Source organism: Acomys minous (assembly GCF_964271855.1).
Source record: "Acomys minous genome assembly, chromosome: 1".
Lineage (NCBI taxonomy): Eukaryota > Metazoa > Chordata > Mammalia > Rodentia > Muridae > Acomys > Acomys minous.
Genome location: NC_140483.1, coordinates 19,829,803 through 19,850,792, shown reverse-complemented (window position 1 = coordinate 19,850,792; position 20,990 = coordinate 19,829,803). Strand labels below are relative to the sequence as shown.

At 43.6% G+C, this 20,990-nt stretch overlaps 1 protein-coding gene across 1 annotated transcript in view; it reads left to right on the top strand.

Annotated features, from left to right (window-relative positions):
* Positions 1-273: 273 nt before the first annotated feature.
* FMN2 (formin 2) overlaps positions 274-20,990 on the top strand; it is a 300,168-nt gene continuing 279,451 nt past the window's right edge. Inside the window, exon 1 of the mRNA XM_084792663.1 lies at positions 274-2,198. Within this exon, the coding sequence (XP_084648789.1) occupies positions 647-2,198 (1,552 nt within the window). The 5' untranslated portion in view covers positions 274-646. The remainder of the gene's footprint in view (positions 2,199-20,990) is intronic.

Below are 20,990 nucleotides of genomic sequence, written 5' to 3'. Positions count from 1 at the left end.
TTCTGCTATTATGGCACTTCTGACCTGGAACTGGGATTCAGTTTTTCTCTTGTATTATTTTTTGTCATTGCGAAAGGTCTGCGAGCTTTGAAGTTTCAATATACTTGTTCTTGAAATGGGGGCAACATGGTTTATTATCAAGGTGGAAATTAAGGGCCCGGAGGTAACTTGGCAGGAAGATCCCAAGTTTGATCTAGTCTAGGCAACATAGACACCCCCTCCTCCCCCCGCCCCGCTCTCCCCCTTTGCCCCCCGTAATTATCAAGTCCTAGAGATAGAAACATTTTTCCTGCTTAGTTGCAGGAGGAGCCAGAGGGGGCACTAAGGGGGCGGGGACGGTGGGCGGGGAGCCAAGCCAAGGCGAGTCCTGTGCAGCCATTGGCGGGGAGTGCGCGCTGAACTGAGCATGTTCGCGCCCGCCAGCCAGGGCCGCAGCCACAGCCGCAGGGACGGCAGCCGGGAGAGCCACCGCGCATTATGCAAAGCGACAGCAGATGTGAGCGGGGCCAGCTGGGCGCTCCTCGGCCTCTCCTCCCTACGGCTGGCCCAGCTGCCTGAATTGTCCCAGACATTGCCCTGGTTCTCTCCGGGGCCGAGATGGCCTGAGTAGCCCCCAGGCGCGGCGGCGCAGCAGTGGGGTTGAAACATGGGGAACCAGGATGGGAAGCTAAAGAGGAGCGCAGGTGATGCCTCCCACGAAGGCGGCGGCGCTGGCGGAGCGGAGGATGCCGCGGGGCCCAGGGATGCGGAAACCACAAAGAAGGCAAGCGGGAGTAAAAAGGCGCTTGGCAAGCACGGCAAGGGGGGAGGGGGCAGCGGGGAGACCGGTAAGAAGAAGAACAAGTCAGATTCTAGAGCCTCGGTGTTTTCCAACCTGCGCATCAGAAAGAACCTGACCAAGGGGAAAGGTGCCGGCGACTCGCGGGAGGATGTGTTGGACTCGCAGGCCCTGCCGAGCGTGGAGCTGGACAGCGCTCATTCCATAGTCACCAAGACCCCGGACCTCAGCCTCTCTGCTGAGGAGACGGGCCTATCGGATACCGAGTGTGCTGACCCTTTCGAAGTAATCCATCCAGGTGGTCCTAGGCCTGCCGAAGCTGGGGTAGGGATCCAGGCGACCGCGGAGGATTTGGAAACTGCGGCAGGAGCGCAAGATGGACAAAGGACCAGTTCTGGTTCGGACACGGACATCTATAGCTTCCACTCGGCTACTGAACAGGAGGATTTGCTCTCAGACATCCAGCAGGCAATTCGCCTGCAGCAACAGCAGCAGCAGAAGCTGCTGCTTCAGGACTCCGAGGAGCCTGCAGCGCCCCCCACTGCCATCTCCCCTCAGCCTGGGGCCTTCCTGGGCCTGGACCAGTTCTTGCTGGGACGGAGTAGCGAGACTGGAAAGGACACCGTGCAGGCACTACCGGTAAGAACCGACTTGCCTGAGACCAAATCTCCAGTGCCTGAGCATCCTCCGTCCTCCGGAGGCCACTTGGCCTCTGAAACACCCGGCTACGCGACAGCCCACTCTGCAGTCACAGACTCCCTCTCATCACCAGCCTTCACGTTTCCTGAGGCTGGGCCAGGGGAGGGCGCAGCCGGAGCCCCAGTGGCTGGACCAGGGGACACAGATGAGGAGTGCGAGGAAGATGCTTTTGAGGATGCTCCCCGAGGCTCTCCAGGGGAAGAATGGGTCCCAGAGGTGGGAGAGACGCCCCAGAGGCTGGAGGAAGAGCCGGAGGAGGGGGTGCGAGGGCCCAGTGCCTCTGCTGTTGCTTCTTTGCCTGGCAGCCCTGCACCCAGCCCACGCTGTTTCAAACCTTACCCCCTTATCACCCCCTGCTACATCAAGACCACCACTCGGCAGCTCAGCTCGCCCAATCACTCCCCGTCTCAGTCCCCCAACCAGAGTCCTAGGATCAAGAAGCGACCGGATCCTTCCGTGAGCCGGAGCCCCAGAACTGCCTTGGCCTCTTCTGCGGCCCCAGCAAAGAAGCACCGGCAGGAGGGCAGCCTCGCGGGTGGCCTCAGCCGCTCAGCCGACTGGACCGAGGAGCTAGGTGTCCGTACACCTACGACAGGAGGCTCTGCGCACCTGCTTGGGCGCGGGGCTACTGTGGATGACAGTGGTGGAGGGTCCGCTGTGCTGGCCGCCAAAGGACCTGGGGCTCCAGCAACAGCGGAGGGCTTTCAGAACGTGTTCACAGGTGAGCGCGTCTGCCACGTATCTCCGGGTGGCAGATCGCCTGCCAATCAGGGCCTTCCTCTGCCACCCCGCCCCCTCCACGTTCTCAAAGGCTCTGGCCTGCTCTTTGCCGCCGGGCATGTCTCCTCTCTTAAAGGCCTTGGATGTGCTTAGTTCTCTGTTCTCTTTTCAGGGTAAATGAAAGGAAAAATATAGTTATTTGTCTTAAGCCATCTCAAGAGAGGACTGTTGTGGTCACCCACCCCATTTCTTCTAAGTGTATTAACCCCTTTTCTGCCTTCTTAACTCAGCCATCTTTCATGACATTCTTTTCCATTCCACATTTTCACAGTTTTGAAAGAACAGAACAGGCTCATAACATTTGCTCTAGTTCATTCTAAAGGTTATGTCTGACTACCGCTAATATAGTTTCTATCATGTAGTGGTCTGGGAACCGTACAGGTAATTTGGGACGTTAAGTGATTATTCCTGTTTGCTAACGAAAGCAAGTTTGATATATGCCCTTAGACAATGAATGAATAATAGACCATCAGTAATCTGTCATCTATTTACGATAGTAAGGATTGAAACTAGGGCCTTTTGCCTGGGAAGCAAGTATTGTATGACTGAGCTGTGCCCTCAGACTTTTGAGATACGTTTAGTTTTGATAAAGGGCCTCACTAAGTTGCCTAAGTGGGCATTGAGCTTACCTTGCTGATGTCATTCTGTTTTGTAAATCAGTGAGAGCAGGCTGGACTGTGTATGTATTGAAGATGGGAAAACGAAAGCTAAGGGCCCCCACGGATGCTGTCCTCCCCAGCCTTGTAACTGAGCCTTTTCACAGAGGTGGACTCTCTGTGACAGACCTCAGCCAGGGTCAGCTTCAGGAGCTAACAATTCAGTCTGTTTATTTCTTCTTGTGGGTGCAAAGCATCACTTGAAGAGCTCCCTGCTAATGCCAGTTAGCTTCCTGCTTAACAGGTTGATTATGGAAGGAATAATGTTCAAATATAAAGAACAGGGGAACAAATAGCAGCATTTCATGCCAGTGATGGTGGGGTTCAGATAAATACATGGATTGTTGAAAATTTTAAATGTGCTCCTAACCAGTAAGCCAGTCCCCAGACTCTTGGGTACATGTTTTTCCTTACTACATTTTAAATTCACTTTTATGATAGCCTTTATTTTGATTTATTTTAAGATTAGAATCTTAAAAGTAGCTTTTATTCACTTTATAGACTATATTGCCATTTTTCTTCCTCCATGTTCTTTACCGTGAACATTTACTGAAAGGAAAAGTTTATAGTCATGGATCTACTAGACAATGAAATATTTAAACTATTAAAAATGAAAGGTCAAAAAAAAAAGAAAGAGAAAAAGAAAAAAATGAAAGTCATATTTTTATGGATGATGATTGAAAAGTTCTCGGTATAATTTTTTTTGTTGTTTGGACTCGGGCTTTTGGCAGAGGGTCTCATGTCACTCAGGCTAGTTTCAAACTTCCTGTGTACTTGAGGGTGACCTTGAGTGCCTGAGTCTCCAGCTTCTGGTCCCCAACTGTTCAGAGTGCAGGCTCCCAGCACCAGTGATTTTTTTTGTTGTGTTGTTGTTGTTGTTTGTAAACGTGTTTGGTTTTGTGCAGAGAATTGGACCTAAAGCCTTCCACTTGCTAGGTGAGCCCTTTACCTGCGAGCTGCAGCCTGACGCACAGACTGAATCACTGCACTGGCTTCTTAAATTTTACTAAGTGTAAGGGAAGTACTGGGAAGAGGAAAACATGGGTGCACATCTGTGGGATAGCAGTTGCATAGCACATACAAGGGCCTGAGTTTGAGTATCATCCCTGAAAAGAAGTACAGTATGAAAGATCCTACCATGATGAAAGATCAATCTATTTATCTGTCTTCTATCTGTCTGTCTGTCTGTCTATCTATCTATCATCTATCATCAATCACTTATTTATTATCTATCCTCTGTCGTTCAACTGTCTATCTATCTATCTGTCTGTCTACTTTATGGATATAATTTATTCAGCAGTTACACTAGTGAAAGACAATTCTTCAGGGTTTATTAAGTATAAGGCAGGAATTGAGGTGATAGAAGTTATTAAAGGAGAATTGAACAGAGTCCTGAAAGATCAAAAGACCTTAACTATATTGAAGTTTTATTTCCCTTTTACAGAAAGTGTTCTTAAGTCATAGGCATCACTTAATTTTGCTAGTATTTTCAAACTTGAAATGTGTTAACTCTGGCAAGAGCTGTTTGGTAGTGTGAGTTTTGTTGACCTCTTCAGGGCAGATGTTTGTCATCATGCAGAGTAAAAGTCCAGTCACTTCTGTCTTAAGTTAGATGATTGGAAACAGCTGTCAGCAGGCAGCAGGTAGAGTTTTGTGTTGCAGCTTCCATGTATTTATTTCATTCACTCTGTGTAGCTCAGGAAAGGAAAACAATGAGTAGATTTAACTTAACCTCTGACTGCTGGGGAAATGGGGATTAAGTAACTCTCTCAAGGTCATACCATAGCATTCATCCCAAGGCAAAGCTAGAAGAGGCCTGTGCCCACTGAGGCACCTTTACTTACTGCTGGTGTTTGTATGCCTGCCACTAGATGATAACGCAGGGAGCAGGGGGGGGCTCTGAAAGGTCATTGCTGGATCCCATGCTTCCACTGACTAGATTTTTCTGGCTTCTGTCAATAGTGGTTGAGTATCTGACCTTCCTTGGGATTAAAGGATGGATGAGTGTTAAGTGAGAAGAAACTAGGTTTTTCTTGAGGCAACTGTCATGGAGACTGGGGTGGTGTCAGCGGATCTCCAGATTGGCCCCTTCCTTGTCACCTGACACTATTTGCTGTTGGGGGATGGTCTATTATCTGGCTAGCAAGCAATTAAGACACAGACACTTGTTATATTTTAAGATAGCCTTAGTTAACCTGGGGCAGGGCAGATATCAATCCTCTAACCTACTTTCCATACTAGGGCCTCAGGTATGGGATCCCTGCCTCAATCCCATGCCATCTGCTTCCGAAAACTTCTACCAAGCTACCTCCCATCCATAATCCCAAACATTTGCTCATGCTCTTCATCTGGGCTGGCTTCTCCATCCATGCCACAGGCCGTGTTCTTCTCCTCCAGCTAACCCACGGCGACCTTCCTCTCTTCACTTCAGGTCTCCTTCCTCTTCTTGGCAATTTGCAGTTTTACAGTCTGCTGGGGTTTTATAGGCATCTTGGAAACTCTGCAGGGCTCAGGGAGCTCCCGTATTATCCTTAAGGAACTGGATTCTTGGTTTTAATCGTGGAATTATTTAAATCAGTTAATTTGAAGAGGACTTTGAGCTCAGGGGTGCATTGCATATCTTTGCTTTCCTCAACACTGTTTATGCTTACAGCTCTGGAGAGAGGACCAAGCAGTTCTCTTTTTACTGCATTGTAAACATAAGGGAAAATCATTCAATTGAAAATAGATTTCCAGGCCCAGGTTTTTGTCTCCACTGGACATGAAACGCTTAGAGTGAGGTGGTCTCCTTTTCATTGTAAAGAAATTAATGGTATCATAAGGTATTCCATTTCAAAATTTCATAGCTAATTTATTTGAAATAGGGTTTTTTTTTTCAGTTATTAAATGGGAAGATTTTAGAGGTTCCGTTTTGAAAAGTGGCCTTGGTGTCAAACTCAGGGCCTCTTGTATGCTCAGCAATTGCTTTATAACTGAATGAGATTCCTAGCCTGGTAATAGTGTGCAGTTAATTAAAGTTGGATATCTAATATATTGAATTTGTGATGCTAAATCACTTTTGATAGGAATCTTTCCAGTCAATTATGCACTTGATCTGTCTCCCTCTTAAACATGTAGAGTGGAAGTTTCATCTATCTTAAAGGCTTTCTGTCATCTTCAGGCACATCACTGTCCTGTGAAAGCACTGGTGTCAGCCTCGGGAGTGGTTTACATGTGTGGGATCAAGGCTCTGGTCTTCTTCTTCTTCTTCTTCTTCTTCTTCTTCTTCTTCTTCTTCTTCTTCTTCTTCTTCTTCTTCTTCTTCTCCTTCTCCTTCTCCTTCTCCTTCTCCTTCTCCTTCTCCTTCTCCTTCTCCTCCTTCTCCTTCTTCTTCTAGATATTTATTTATTATGTATACAGTTCTCTACCTGCACATACACCTGAACACCAGAAGAGGGCACCAGATCACATTATAGATGGTTTTGAGCCACCATGTGGTTGCTGTGAATTGAACTCAGGACCTCTGGAAGAGCAGTCAGTGTTCTTAACCTCTGAGCCACCTCTCCAGCCCCTGGTCTACTATATAGTGTTCTGTATAGGCCCTTTCTACCTGTGTAATCTCTTGACTCCTTTTTGGATATCACTTCTTTTATTCTTAGTGCTATCTTTATTTGCTTCCCTGCTCTCCCAAATTCCTTATCATTTGATTTTTCTCATTAATTTGGTATTAGCATGTAAAAGCCTACAATCATGATGTTATCTAGATTAGTTGCCTACAATCATGATGTTACCTAGATTTGTTGCAGGCTCTGGAGTAGTGTTTACATAGTGTATGTGATCTTATGTACCACAGCCTGCAGCACAGCTTCTTCTTGTCACGTTCTCTATGAGCAACCACAACTCAGATATATCAAAGAACCTGACTAAGAGCATTGAGCTAGCACTCCCGCCCTCCCCCCCCCCCACAGCATGACCTTAAACATCCAAAGCAGTTGGTAATGTGTAGAGAGTGAAACCAAGTGAACCCTGGAGCTGCTGAGACACTCATTGACAAAGGGCTTGCATCTAGAGCTTGAAGTCTGTGACTCTCATTTTCTAAAGGTTACTTTATTAGTTGTATTTAGTAGAAAGAAGGGGCCAGCCTAAGAGTGTGTATTTCCTCACAGGGCACTTAAGAAAATAATTTTGTTGTTGCTTCTTTTTGAGACAGGGTTTCTCTCTGTAGCCTTGGATGTCCTGGACTTATCTTTGTAGACCAGGCTGGCCTCAAACTCACAGCAATCCCCCTGCCTCTGCCTCCCAAGTGCTGGGATTAAAAGTGTGTACCACCATGCTCAGCTTGAAAATATATATTTTTTTGAAACAGTATCTTATGAACCTAGCCTTGAATGCACTAGTAAGGGAGGCTAGCCTTGAAATCCTCCTGGCCCTCCTGTCCCCCAGGTGCTACGAATATAGACATGACTCTACCCTTGGCTTCAATGTACAGCTTTTTAAAAGCAACAGACTGGAAATTTCATAGACTGAATACTCTGGTAGCATTAGCTCCTGACAGAGTACAGATGTCCAGTTAATATGTGAAACACATGAAGATGTTTTTGAAAATTGTGTCGTTGGGCTGGGCATGATAGCACACTTCTTTAATCCCAGCACTTGGAAAGCAAAGAGGGCAGATCTCTCTGAGTTCAGTGCTAGCCTGTCAATACAAAAACAGAAGCAAAACAACCACCCTCCCCAATCCCAAATAAAGAAAGACAAATATGCCACGTATCTGAATGAGGAAACAGGGGTACCTTGATATTGTTTGCTATCGGGTTCCAAACAATAGAAAGAAGTCTGTGACCAAGAACATTGTTCTTAAGTCATTTTAGTTTGCCTAAGATATCCTTTGGAACTGTGGGTTAGTTCAAAGTTAAATACCCCAGTGTTTTCAGGGAGGCACTGAGTTACTGTGTTAGGACCTGAGGATTGGCAGCCTTGTTTTAAGTGCATTCAAGCACTTGCTTCTCAGCCGTGCACATTTGAAATAGAGCAGGTACCTCGAGTGAGTTCCCTTCCGGTTCTATTAAAAAGTTGCCGAAACTGTGTTTCATGATGGTTTTTCTAAACACTGTTACTCTGTTTGCTTCCTAGCTTTCTCGTTTAGCTACGTGACTCTCACGTCATTGTTCCTCATTGGAGAAACATTCATATCACATGTCACAACTAAGAATGTTCAGATTCAATGGTATAATGTAATACAACTCTGTAGAGGAATTTAAATTCAGAACATGCCTGCTCTGCCAAGAGATCATATCCAAAGATGTTCTAGGGCTGTGCGATCTGGCTAGAATACAGACACGCCTTTAATCCTAGGAGGTAGAAGTGAGCAGATGTCTGAGTTCAAGGTCAGCCTGGTATAGAACAAATTTCAGCTAAAGAAGAGCTTAGGTTCGGGCATGGTGAGTGCTATACGTCCTTACTTGCAGCACTCATGAGACAAAGGCATGCAGATCTCTGAGTTCTAGTCAGTTCGGTTCAGGCAGTTCGGTTGAGTCAGTGAGTTGAGAGGCAGTGCGGTAGAGCTGAGTTCATGGCAGTTCAGTTTGTGGAATTCAGAGGCAATTTTATTGGGAGAGTTTTAGAAAAAACAAGCAAGATATAGGTAGTGACAGAACAAGCCAGAGAGTGAGAAGGAGCCCGAAGATTAGAACAGATTGCTAGATTTAGATTGAGGCCAGGCAGAGCAATTCAGTTAGAGGCTGAGGGAGAAGCCAGGTTGAATCAGTCAGAATGGAGAGGAGTTTGAGCCAGAACAGCTGAGTTGAACCAGCCAGCCAGAGCTCAGAAAGAACTAGGAAGGGTGAACTTATTCATCAGTAAATCTTAGAGGCTGAAAACATTCTAGACCTAGATTAGATTGTACAGAGGCTAGAAGCTTCCAAGACTTGGGCTAGGTTAGCAGACAGAGGCAGTAAGCCTCAGAATCGACAATTAAATCAGGCAAATGAACACAGCCCCCACCAATGTGCTTGGCAAACAGCAGGTGTTTAATTGGTGTTGATTGATTTCCTTAACTGACTTATTTTCTTAATACATTTCATTGTTCAAAGTGGACAGAGCCAAAGGTCTGAAAACGGAACCAAATAATTCTGAAATTACTATAAAATCTTGGCAGGATATATATTGTTCAGATGCTTAATGAAAATATTTCTTAAAAATAGTTTTCTTTGTGTGTGTGTACCATGCTCTCTCTCCCTCCTTCCCTCTCTCTCTCTCTCTCTCTCTCTCTCTCTCTCTCTCTCTCTCTCTCTCTCTCTCCCTCCCTATGATTATAAACATTTTCATCATCAGGTTTCTAGGGACCAGATAAGGGCGGTGAGCGCTTGGGCCTGAGAAATGGGAGAACACTGCTTACAAAAGGAGGTGTGGGAGCCCCGCATGGTAACTTAGACCTGTGGTCAGGAAGCTGAAGCAGGAAGATTGCCACAAGTTCACGTTCAAAGCCAGTTGTTCCAGGCTGACATGGGTTACTTGTCAGACAGTGTCTATGAAACACACCAAGGCAGCGACCAACAACAACAGCATGGGGAGTGGGAAGGCTTCCGGGAGGGTGAAGAGGGGAGAAAGAGGGAGAGAGGGAGAGAGAGAGAGAGAGAGAGAGAGAGAGAGAGAGAGAGAGAGAGAGAGAGAGAGAGAGAGAGCGCATTACGTCAGTGTTTCTGTTCTGTATAACATCTGCCATCAATCACCTGATTTTTCAGCCTTCTCCTTCCATGCTTCCCTCATATGATAGTGATTGAGACAGACCAACCAATGTATTTGCTGTTCTATGAACATGAGTTTCATCTTTCAGAGCCTGGGCCTTTGTGCTGCAGTGGCACCTTCTTAGATGCACAGTTTGCTCCAGAAGCCTCTGAAACGGGCCCGAGTGAATGCCACGTCTTCTCTGTCCCCTCTGCTAGCCCTGGCTGCCTCCATATTGCCATGTGCATGTGCTCACAGCAGCATCATGTTGCTTTTGGATGTAGGATTTCTTTTCATCATCTTCCTTGCCTTGTTTACCAGATGCCATGCATGCTTCCATCCCCTTCTTTTCCCTTCTGTCTGTCCACTCATGTTTATTGCATGTCTTGCAGGATGCCAACCTTATAAACACCAAGTATGTGAGTTCTTTGAGAAATACTTGTCCACAATGTTTTTCTGGGGGTCATTATGTGGATGTTGGGTATTTAGGCTTCCTCCTGTCAACTACAGCCTGTTTAATCTAAGGTTAAGAATTATTGGCCTTTTTGGTCAATTGAAATTAATTATACTCACTGAAATAAACATAACATGAAGATTGGCAGATCTTCTGAGAGCACACACCATCTGTGCGTGATCACAGAGGTTAGGTTTCAAATGCTAACCATAGTACAGAAATCCAAGTTTCCATATGTGTGTATAATCATGTATATGTATATGTATATATAATACTTTTAACGTGTGTATGCATGTGTACAAGTATTCACTCCATGTTAAGGTCAGAGGACAACTTGCTGAGTCAGTTTTCTCTCCCCCCACGTGCTTTTCTTGAATCAAACCTAGAGCCTTAGGCTTGGCAGGAAGCACTTGTACCTACTGAGCCATCTTGCAAGCTCTATACATATGTTCTTAACATACACATAAATACATACATACATACATACATACATACACACACACACACACAGGGTGTAAGGGTGCTGAGAGTCAAAGCCAGGGCCTCACATATACTAAAGCAGACACTCTATCTGAGCTCTACCCCCAAGCTATACTTCTATCATTAAATACATTATTTTTAAAAAATATAATTTAAAAAATTTCTTTTGTTTAAAATTTTAAAGATTTATTTATTTATTTTATGTAGATGAGTGTTCTATTTGCACTGTACACCTGCAAGCCAGAAGAGGGCATCAGATAATGTTATAGAAGGTTGTGAGTCACCACGTGGTTGCCGGGAATTGAACTTAGGACCTCTGGAAGAGCAGAGAGCTCTCTTAACCGCTGATCCATCTCTCTAGCCCATAAATACATTTTATTTTCTTAAATACATCCTTAATGAAGGATGACTGGAGAAGTTCTGGGGCTACGGAAATAGCTCAGGTGGTAAAGTACCTGATATATAAGCAGGAGAACCGGAGCTTTATCCATTAACTCACACTTAAAAAGCCAGGTGTGGTGACACATTTGAAATTCTAGTTCTGAAAAGGCACAGGCGTAGAGAACCTTAGGTCAGGCAATCTAGCCTAATTGGCCAACTTTACACCAAAAAAGGACCCTGGTCCAAAAACATAAGTGGTTAGTGCTTGCTGAATGACACCAGTGTTGATTGGCTTCCACATGTGCGTGTGTGCATGCATGCACACACACACACACAAAACACATGTGTGCTCACACACTTCTCCCCTTTTCCCCTCCCTTCTTCCCTCCCACCGTTCTTTCCTTCCTCCTCCTTCCTTCTCATTTCTTCCTAATATTCTAGTTTCTGAGTTAACCAAATCAAAGGCACTCTCACACACAGCCATGTGTACACCATCCACAAGGTAAAGGTAGAAGGTAAAATTGTATTTCCCTCCATTCGTACTTTTGTATTAGGAGTAGTAATGGAATTCAGCTTTAGGGGTCATTAGGGAGAAATAATTTTTTTTCTGTCACTTAGTACTTAGTGTAATTTTGCAAAATGTAAAATGTTATAATATTTTTTAGTTTAATTCTTATTTATGCATAGGTGTGTGTCTACGTGTATGTATGTGAATGTGTAAGCAGGTATCCTTGAGGTCCAAAAAGGATGTTGGGTTCCCTGGAGCTGGGGTTACAGGCAGTTTTGAGCTGCCAAATGTGGGTTCTGAGGAATGAATTCTAGTCCTCAGCAAGAGCAACAAGTGTTCTTAACTGCTGAGGCATATCTCCAGTCCTTACAAGGCTAAAACATATTAAAATATAAACAATGTCAATATAATTTCTAATCAATTAGGATATTCAAAGCAGTTATTAAAATAAGATCAAATAACATTTGTTGGGTGCTATAAGAGGATCCCAACCATGATAGACAGTTATTACCCATTCAACACTTGTGCCACCATTGATGAGAAAGAGAATAATCAATGATGACTTCTCCTTTACAAAGATGAGCTTGGAAGCCTTGCCTGAGCAGGAAAACGTCTGCTATTCCCCGGTGGTCCCATCAGCTTCCAGCACACTATGGAATCCCTGGAATTCATTACTGGTTAAGCTAGAGCTGTGATGGGCTTGTAGACCTTGCGTATTCAGAAAGAACGGCATTCACGGTTTGAGAAAATCTTGCCTTTATTGTGTGGTAGTATATGCCGAAAATGTTCACAATGTCCAGTTGACTCTGTTGTTAATACCTCAGGGAGAAGGGTTCTTTGCATCATTTAAATAACTGCTTTAGGAAACCAGAAAGAAAACAAATGTTTATCAGCAGTCCACTACAGGTCTGTGGCAAAAAGTCTTTTCATCCTGTTTCCCTTTGCATTTTTATTCTTTCTTTCCTCTGTCTTTTCTCTCTTCCCCTCCCTCCCTCCTTCCCTTCTTCTCACCATTCTTTTCTTTCTCTTTCCTTCTCATTTCTTCCTAATATTCTAGTTTCTCAGTTAACCGAAGCAAAGGCAGGGCGAAGGATGCAGCTGATGGAAGAGTGCTTGTCTAGCATGTATGAGGACTTGGGTTTGACTGCAAGGACACCCTAGTCGCCCAGGACACAAGGAAAGAAAAAAATAGTGGAGGCCATCTTGATAGGAAGGCGCTTACTCCAGTTGCTAGCCCTATGATTCTTTACAATGGGTCCATCTGAGGCCTTTGAAGCCATGCATTGCATAGACACAGTTTGCTGCTGCTGTTGGTTTTGTTTTCCCAGTGTTAGAGCTGAAGAGAATCCTCATGCCAGAGGATCCATTTATGTGGGATACTGTTACCTTGGGAGCATCTGCAGTGAGAGGCCTGGTCTTTTGATTTAGAGAGTGTTGACTGCCTTTTGTCTTTATATTTATGTGTATCTGTGTATGTGTGCTCAAGGATGCCAGAAAGATGCGTCGGAGGTCTTGGAGCTGGAGTTATAAATAGGCAGTGTGAGCTGCCCCAAGTGGGCACTGGAAACTGAACTCTGGTCCTGTGCAAGGACAGCAAGTGCTCTTAACTGCTGAGATGTCTCTCCAGAACCTTGAGATTTGAAAGCGCTGGGCTGCCATTATCTAGCATGAATATAGATCTCTGTGTTTTTGTGTGTTGAGTTTAATAATCGTATGTAGTGGATGGTATTGTTTGTGAAATATGAATGGAAAAGAAATGTAGTGTAATGTCTGACCAAAACTTTCTAATGTGGGCCCAGGCTAGATGAGCAAAACCACTTAGATCCACCACCAGCACTGTCACTTATCTCCTACTGAGTGGATCATAGGATTCGCATCTTTCCTCGTCCTCAGAAGTGCCCAGTAAGAGGGATGTATTAAGTCTTTACTTCAGTATACTTGGTATATTGCTTTCTGCTGTTTTAGTTTCTCTTTCCTGTAAGAAGTGCTTGTTCAACCATCTCACAGATCTGTTCTAGTCTATTTATTTATAAGTTGGTATTGACATTAAACCCCACCCCACCCTCAGACAGGGTCTTACTATGTAGCCTTGGCTGGCCTGGAACTGATTATGTAGACTAGGTAGTCTCATACTCACAGAGATCCACCTGCCTCTGTCTGAGTGCTGGGATTAAGGCATGCGCCACCATGCATGCCTCTGACATTGAAGTTCTATAGAGATAAAACACAAAAAGGACAAAAATTCCTAGTTTTTAAAAAAGCTTAAACTACTGAAGTGTGGTATAAGGCCATTATAAAACGATGGGCTATTAAAGGATCCCATGTAAGCTCAGCTGAAGGGTTTTTATAAGTAGTAAGTTATTTCATTGGTAAGATATAAGTTTTCTCTCTAAACAAGTAATAAATGGAAAAACAAAAAAGGTAATTGTTTGTTTGTTTGTTTTTGCTTTTTCAAGACATGGTCTCTCTGTGTAGCCTTGGCTGTCCTGGACTCACTTTGTAGACCAGGCTGGCCTCGAACTCACAGTGATCCACCTGCCTCTGCCTCCCGAGTGCTGGGATTAAAGGCGTACGCCACCACGCCCGGCTTAAAAAAGGTAATTGTTTATACTCGATCCATAAACATAGTTCTTCTGTGTCCTATGGACCAACACATGCCCGGCTGGAGACCGTGAGTGACACGAGCTCTCTGTGGGAGGGATTGCATTTTACAGCTACCAAGATGTTCTCTGAGGCAATTATACTTTCCTGTGTCTGTGCAGTGCCACTTCGGTTAAATGGCTGTGAAGGTGCTAGCTGGTGCTGAAAGCATCCTGGCTGTTTATTTTTAGATGTTGAATTGGACATATTTTTAGGAGAAAAAGATACAGAAGTTTGTTGACTATCTTAGCCTTGGTATCCTGCGGGGAGGCATGGATGGTACAGTAAGAACTGTCATGACTTAGAGACAGAAATGGCTGGGCTGAAAATGTGACAGAAGCGAAGATGTTATCCTAGGGACCATTAGTTTCTGCCTTGGATGATTTCTCTAATATGCTTCATTTGATTATGGTCATTTTCACTGTTCCTTGCCTTGTGATAACAAAGGGTAGGAGTATGGGTTTAGATTTAGCTTCAAGAAGCACTACTGAGGTCTGCCCTCAACTTCCTTTTGTCAGTATCCTCTGGGGCTGCTTTGTCAGCTTTAGTGGAGGGTAGACTCCCAGATCTGAGTCATCAGATGCTGCTTCTCTTCTGGGCACCAGTCGCCTCTCACTTACACACCGTGAGTCCCACAGAGTTACAGAGGCTAAAACCACACTTGTTTTTGTCTTCATCTCCTGAACGCTCTCTGTTGGGTCTCTTCACCAAGGCCCTGCTATCCCAATGGGCTTCATTCCTTCATTTATTGATCTTTCTCGTACTCTATAACTAATTAATCTTTCCATCAAAAACACCTCCTTAAACGTTTTCTATTTTACATCACCTTGTATCCACCTTTCCAGGTTTTAATCACCATCATTGACTTCTCACATTCTCCTACTGAGTAAAATTAAAAGTAAAAAAGTGAAGTCTGGCTTTTCCAGAAGGCAATGGACCAAACTATTTAATATACACACTTGGGGGCTAGAAGCGTAGCTCAATATTAGGATCTGTTCCGCACACATTAATCTCTGGGTTAAATAGTAAGATAGAATACACTTTTACATCAGCTAGAAACATCTCACTCATCTCCTTTTACCCCAAGAATAAAGTTTAAAATCATATATGTGTGTGCATATATATGTTATGCATATAATATGTTCTGTATCATATTGTTAAAAAGAAAAACCTGAGACAAATTAAATTTAACAGGCCTTGAGCGGAGCAAGGGAAGGAGTCACAGAGTAGCACCCAGGGTAAAAAGCAGTTTACAGTTTGTTAGTGGGGGGTATAGAAGTGACGTAGAGAAGTAGCCTGATGGTTTACTTTTATGCAGATGTGTGCTTTGGTTGTTTCTGACACTGTTTTGAGTTGTTTATTTACTTTGGATATTAGTCTCTTGTCAGGTGAGTAGCTGGCAGTATTTCTCTCATCATTGTGCCCCACCTCTCCAGTGCTGCGATTAGAAGTGTGCCACTGAGCTGTGCTTGAGACCTAAGATCTGAAGGTGCCATCATAGGTCTTCAGGCTTGTGTAGCAGGTACTTTTTATGACTCAACGTCTCCTGTTCCCACCTTAATGTCTAAGGTCTTGAGTCTAGTTGCATTGACCATCCTGCGGGACAGAATGGGGGCTGGCTCCATTCTTCCACATGGGATATCCAGTTTTCCCATCTCCACTTGGTAAAGAGGCTGTCTATTTTCCAGCCAAGCTTTTAGACATTTTGTTGAGAAGCAGGTGACTGTGGCTATGTATGAGCCTAGGACTTAAATCACAACAGAATCTGCTGCTTGTTTTGTGGCCCTGGTCAAACACTGTGGCTTTGTAAATATTTCCTAACAAGATCACAGAAACTTTGCTCGGTCCCTGCAAGTGTTTTTAAGCTGAGCCACATCCCATGAAAACTCCTTGCTATTTAGAAGACCCAGCATAGATTTAGTTTTTGTGATTATTAACCTTGAGATACAGAAGCAGGTTTGGTTGGAAAATATATCTTCTCTATTTTTCTTTTAAGTTTCTGTGTTTAATCTATGCTTTGTGCTATTTTCTTCTCATGTAAGAAAAATCTCTCTTCCTCCGGGCTAGAAAAACATCTCATCCTACTAATTTTATCATCTTGCCCTTTTACTTCTTTGATCTAGAGTCCTTCTGAGTGCGTCAGGTGTGTGACGTGTGGGCTCACTGCCTCTTTTCTCCACATGGAAAGCCAGGTTTTCCAAAATCACTTGATAAACAGTCTGTTACTTGATCTTTGACACTGCTTTTTATATCATCGTATATCTTTGTAATCTATATATATATGTTTCTATTCTTTGCTTTTATGGTTTTTCTTTTCTTTTTTTTTTCAAAGCTAGCACCATATGTCTTGTTGAAATGTGAGTTTGCAAAATGTCTGATTACTGATCCTAGAGGAGTACCTGTTTTTTTCAGTGTTGACCATCTGCCCATATGTGGTTCTACGAGTTCTTCCATGTAAGTTTGAGCAGGTGATTGAAGTTCTGATTTTTAAAATTCTGGTGTTTTTGTTTTTGTTTGTTTGTTTGTTTGTGTGTGTGTGTGTGAGACAGAGACAGAGAGAGAGAGAGAGAGAGAGAGAGAGAGAGAGAGAGAGAGAGAGATTTTCAACATGTTAATTTTGCGAATCCCTGAGCACAAAAAGTCTACTTATTAAAAAATAAAAAGAAATTTTTACTGTGTTCTTCAAGATTTTGTAGCTTTCATTGTAATGTTTATTCTTAGGTGTTTTATTTTCCATATCTAATATGAAATTTTTCCCTTCCTAATTCCTCCTTACTCAGGAAGTTTGTTATACAGAACAGTGCCTGGCCTTTCTGTTTAACTTTGTAGTCTGTTTCATCGCTGAAGTGTTTAACAGACCTAAGAGTGTTTTTGTTGGAGTCTCGACAGTACACGCTCAGGCCATCTTCAAATAGGGATAATTTGTGGTTTTTATTTTTATTTTTGTTGTTTGTTTGTTTGTTTGAGACAAGGTTTCACTGTGTAGCCTTGGCTGTCTTGGACTCACTTTGTAGACCAGGCTGGCTCCAAACTCACAGCAATCCACCTGCCTCTGCCTCCCGAGTGCTGGGATTAAAGGCGTGCACCACCACGCCCGGCCTTCTACCATTTGTATTTGTATCACACCATTTCTTTTTTTCTCCTTATTGTTCTGCCTAGCACATCAAGTACTACATTACTGAAATGGAGACAGCCTGGGCACACTTAGTGGTTCTACATGTTAGAGAACTAGCTTTTATTTTTATTTATTTATTTATTTTGGTTTTTCGAGACAGGGTTTCTCTGTGTAGCCTTGACTGTCCTAGACTTGCTTTGTAGACCAGGCTGGCCTCAAACTCATAGAGATCCGCCTGCCTCTGCCTCCCAAGTGCTAGGATTAAAGGCGTGAGCTGCCACAGCCCAGCTATTTTTTATTTATTTTTTTCTGTTTAGTCTAATGCTGGATGTAGATGCAGAGGTATATTCCTTCCAGTTTTTGTTTCTTCGGAGCTTTCTTTTCAGGAATGGATGCTGAACTTTATCAGAAGGCCTTCTGCATTTACTGAGATGGCCACATGACTTTTGTCCCTCAGTCCATTTGTGTGGTTTTATTACTTTTTTTTACCATGTTGAATCCCCTTGCATGAAGCCAACCTATTGGTGGATTAAGATATTGGAAATGTGCTGTTGAATTTGGTTTGCAAATATTTTGTTAAGAATTAGGCATGTTCACATGTTCATCAAGAAAGTTGTTTTCTAGTTTTTCTTTATTTCTTTTTATTGTCACACATAATAGCAAACTTTACCTGGTTGAGTACTGAGTCCCTCCTGGTTCCTGAGAGGATTTTGGTAGATTCCTTTCCCTTCTGTCTTATGGACTATATTTGAATCTAAAGATTTTTCACTTAGATTTATACTCTGGAAGAATCTCTCTGATCCAAGCCTTTGCCTTTATCTTTGGGATTCTTTACCAATTTTGGTTTTCTCCCTCTTGCTTAGTTTGGTTAAGGGTTTGTGGATCTTGCTATGTTTTCAAAGGCCCAGCTGTTGGTTTCATCCGTTCTTTGTATTATTCTAATTTCATTAATTTATGTGATAATCTTTAGTCTTTGTTTTTGTCTAATCTTTAGTCTTTGTTTTTGTCTACTAGTATCTGATTTTTCTTTTTCTTTTTCTAAGATTTTGAGATGCATATTAATTTATTTACTTTGGATAATAACAACAATGTTGTTGTTATTATTATTATTAATTAATTAGTTAATTAGTGAAAGTACTCATAGTTCCGAACTTGCTCCTGAGAATCGCTTTTGTTGTGCTTCCGATGTTCTTGTTCTTTCGTTTGATTCTAAGAATTTTATAGTTTCTACCTTAACTTTTTTTTTTATGACCCGCCAATCACTGAAGAGTCTATTATTCTGGGCCTGTGAGGTGGCTCAGTGGGGAAGGTCACTTCCTGCCAACACTGATGAACTGAATTTGGTCCCCGAGATCGATCTACATGATAGAAGCAGGGAATGAGCTGCCACAAGCTGTCCTCTGACCTCCACACATGCTCCTTGGCGCGTGTGCCTCCGCAAACACGCATACACAAAGCAAATAAAGATAAAAGGGAGAAAAGAGTTACAGAGAGGAGTGGCTTACTCTGCCAGATGTGGTAGCACACGTATGTGATCACATCATTTGGAAGGATGAAGCAGAAGGATCCCACTGAGTCCAAGGCTATTTGGGGCTGTTTAGCTAATTGCTGGCCACAGAGGAAGGACCCATCTGAAATGAAGTGCACTGTTCCATCTCCATATATTTGTGGAAGTTCTTTTCACAAAAAAGCTACTTTTATTATTTTTTGTTTATTAGGATGCAAATATGGACGTGTATGCAAGTGCACACCAGGGCCAGACATAGGTGTTGGACTCCCCAGAGCTGGAGTTACAGGCACTTGTGAGCCATCTGGTGTGGATGCTGATGTTTGAACCCAGTTCCTCCAGAGACTAGGAAATGCTCTTAACCGCTGAGCTGTCCTCCAGCCTCTATTTGATTTGTGCCTCTAAGCAGTTGGTCCTAGTAGCTGTTACGCCATTGCTCCTCTAATCTGCCTCCTTCCCCGGAAGCTGTCGCACTCACCCCATCCCTACTTGAACCTAGGCCACCTTTCTGCCTTTGTAAAGAGGGGGTTCCTCTATTGCAATGGCTCTCAATTTTTCTCAGGCTGTGACAGTATTTCATGTTGTGGTGACCCCTAATCACAGTCAGAACCCACAGGTCATCCCTGCTACTTTATGACTGTAATGTTACTACTGTTGTGAACCATAATGCAAATATCTGCTATTCAGGATATCCGATAAGTGACCCAAAAAAGGTGTCATGACCCAAAGGTTGAGAACCATTGCTTTATTGTCATGTGTTCTGTCAAAAGAACAGCAATAAAAATAAAACAGATTAAGTGAAGGCTAACCTGGCGTGGTGGCAATCTGAGCACACAGAAGGCCGAGGCCATGAGTTCAAGTACTCCTTAGGCTGTAAACTAGTTTAACAAGGGACAGGAAAGAGGCAAGAGTTAGCTATGTCACCAAAGCTACTGGAAGCCAAATAAACAAGAAACCCCTCCTGTCAAGCCCTGGGGAGGGCACAGAGCCAGAGACTTTCTGCCCTCTGTGCTCCAGTTAAGAGCCAGTGCCCTGCATCTTGTCTATAAGACTGTGGCTCTTGTGTGAGCTCAGTGTCTTCTTACAGGTTAGGGCAGACAGAATGCTTTCTTCCTGACTGTCCTGGGGTCTTCATAGTCCTTAGGGTACAGTAGATTCCTACGTATTTGGCTGCTTCTGGTTTTCAACTTCTCCCCCTCCTCAGTTCCACTAAAGGTATTTAATAAAATAGCCTTAAAAACAAAACTGGTTTTAAACAGACTGCTTTAAAATTCCTCTTTGGGTTCGGGTCACTTGAACTAGGTTGTGAGCCCCTGTAGGGTGCAGACCACATGGTTGGCTTCTTTGAATTCTTACTGCAGACTTTTGTCAGAAGCTTTCCCCAGAGCTGTTGGCTGACTCAGAAGCAGAAGGTCCCTGGAATAAGAATGAGGGTAACAAAGTTGACACCCAGCTTTGGCAATGCCACTGCCCAGTCTTATGATGCTGGCAGATTCTGGAACCTTCTCATTGCTTAGCTAGCTCTTTGAAACTGATTATAATGCCAGCTCTACAAGGACTAGGGATGTGGCACAGTGGCTAAGTACCTTGTTTATCATGCTCTGTGTTTAGTTTGTCTAAAGCCCAGGGTTAGCTCCCAATGCCAAAATTAAAAACAAAAACAAAACAAAACAAAACAAAAACTTTTTTTCTGCCTGTTTCATTAAATACTGACATATGTCAAATGACCTCTATCCCACATAGGTTTATCCATAAAGATTTTCTAAGTTTGTGGTGCCTGCCTGTACTAACAAGTACTCAGGGGTTGATTGACTGCATGCGTGTATGTGTGTGTGTGTGTGTGTGTGTGTATGTATGTGTGTGTGTGTGTGTGTGTGTGTGTGTGTGTGTGTGTGTGTTTTCTTTACATTTTATACTGTTGCTGGTGTCATGCTCAAGAGCTGAGCTGAGGCTTTTGACTCTTCCAAACCCAGGATTACTCCTTTCAGTGTGATGATGCATGGCCCTGTGTATACTTCTACCCTTGCAGCTGTTCCTGTGTTTATCTAGCTCTCTGGGCTTTGTTTACCAGGGTAAGAGGAACATTTGCAGCTAGTGCTTGAATGTGGAGCTAATTCTGTCTGCACAAAGCTGTGTTAGTTGCAGAGTAAAGCTGTTTGTGGAGAGGGAAGAGAGAAGAGAGAGGAGAAAGGAGAGAGAGAGAGAGAGAGAGAGAGAGAGAGAGAGAGAGAGAGAGAGAGAGAGAGAGACTGGGGAACAGTAATGGATAGTGAGTCCGCAGGCTATC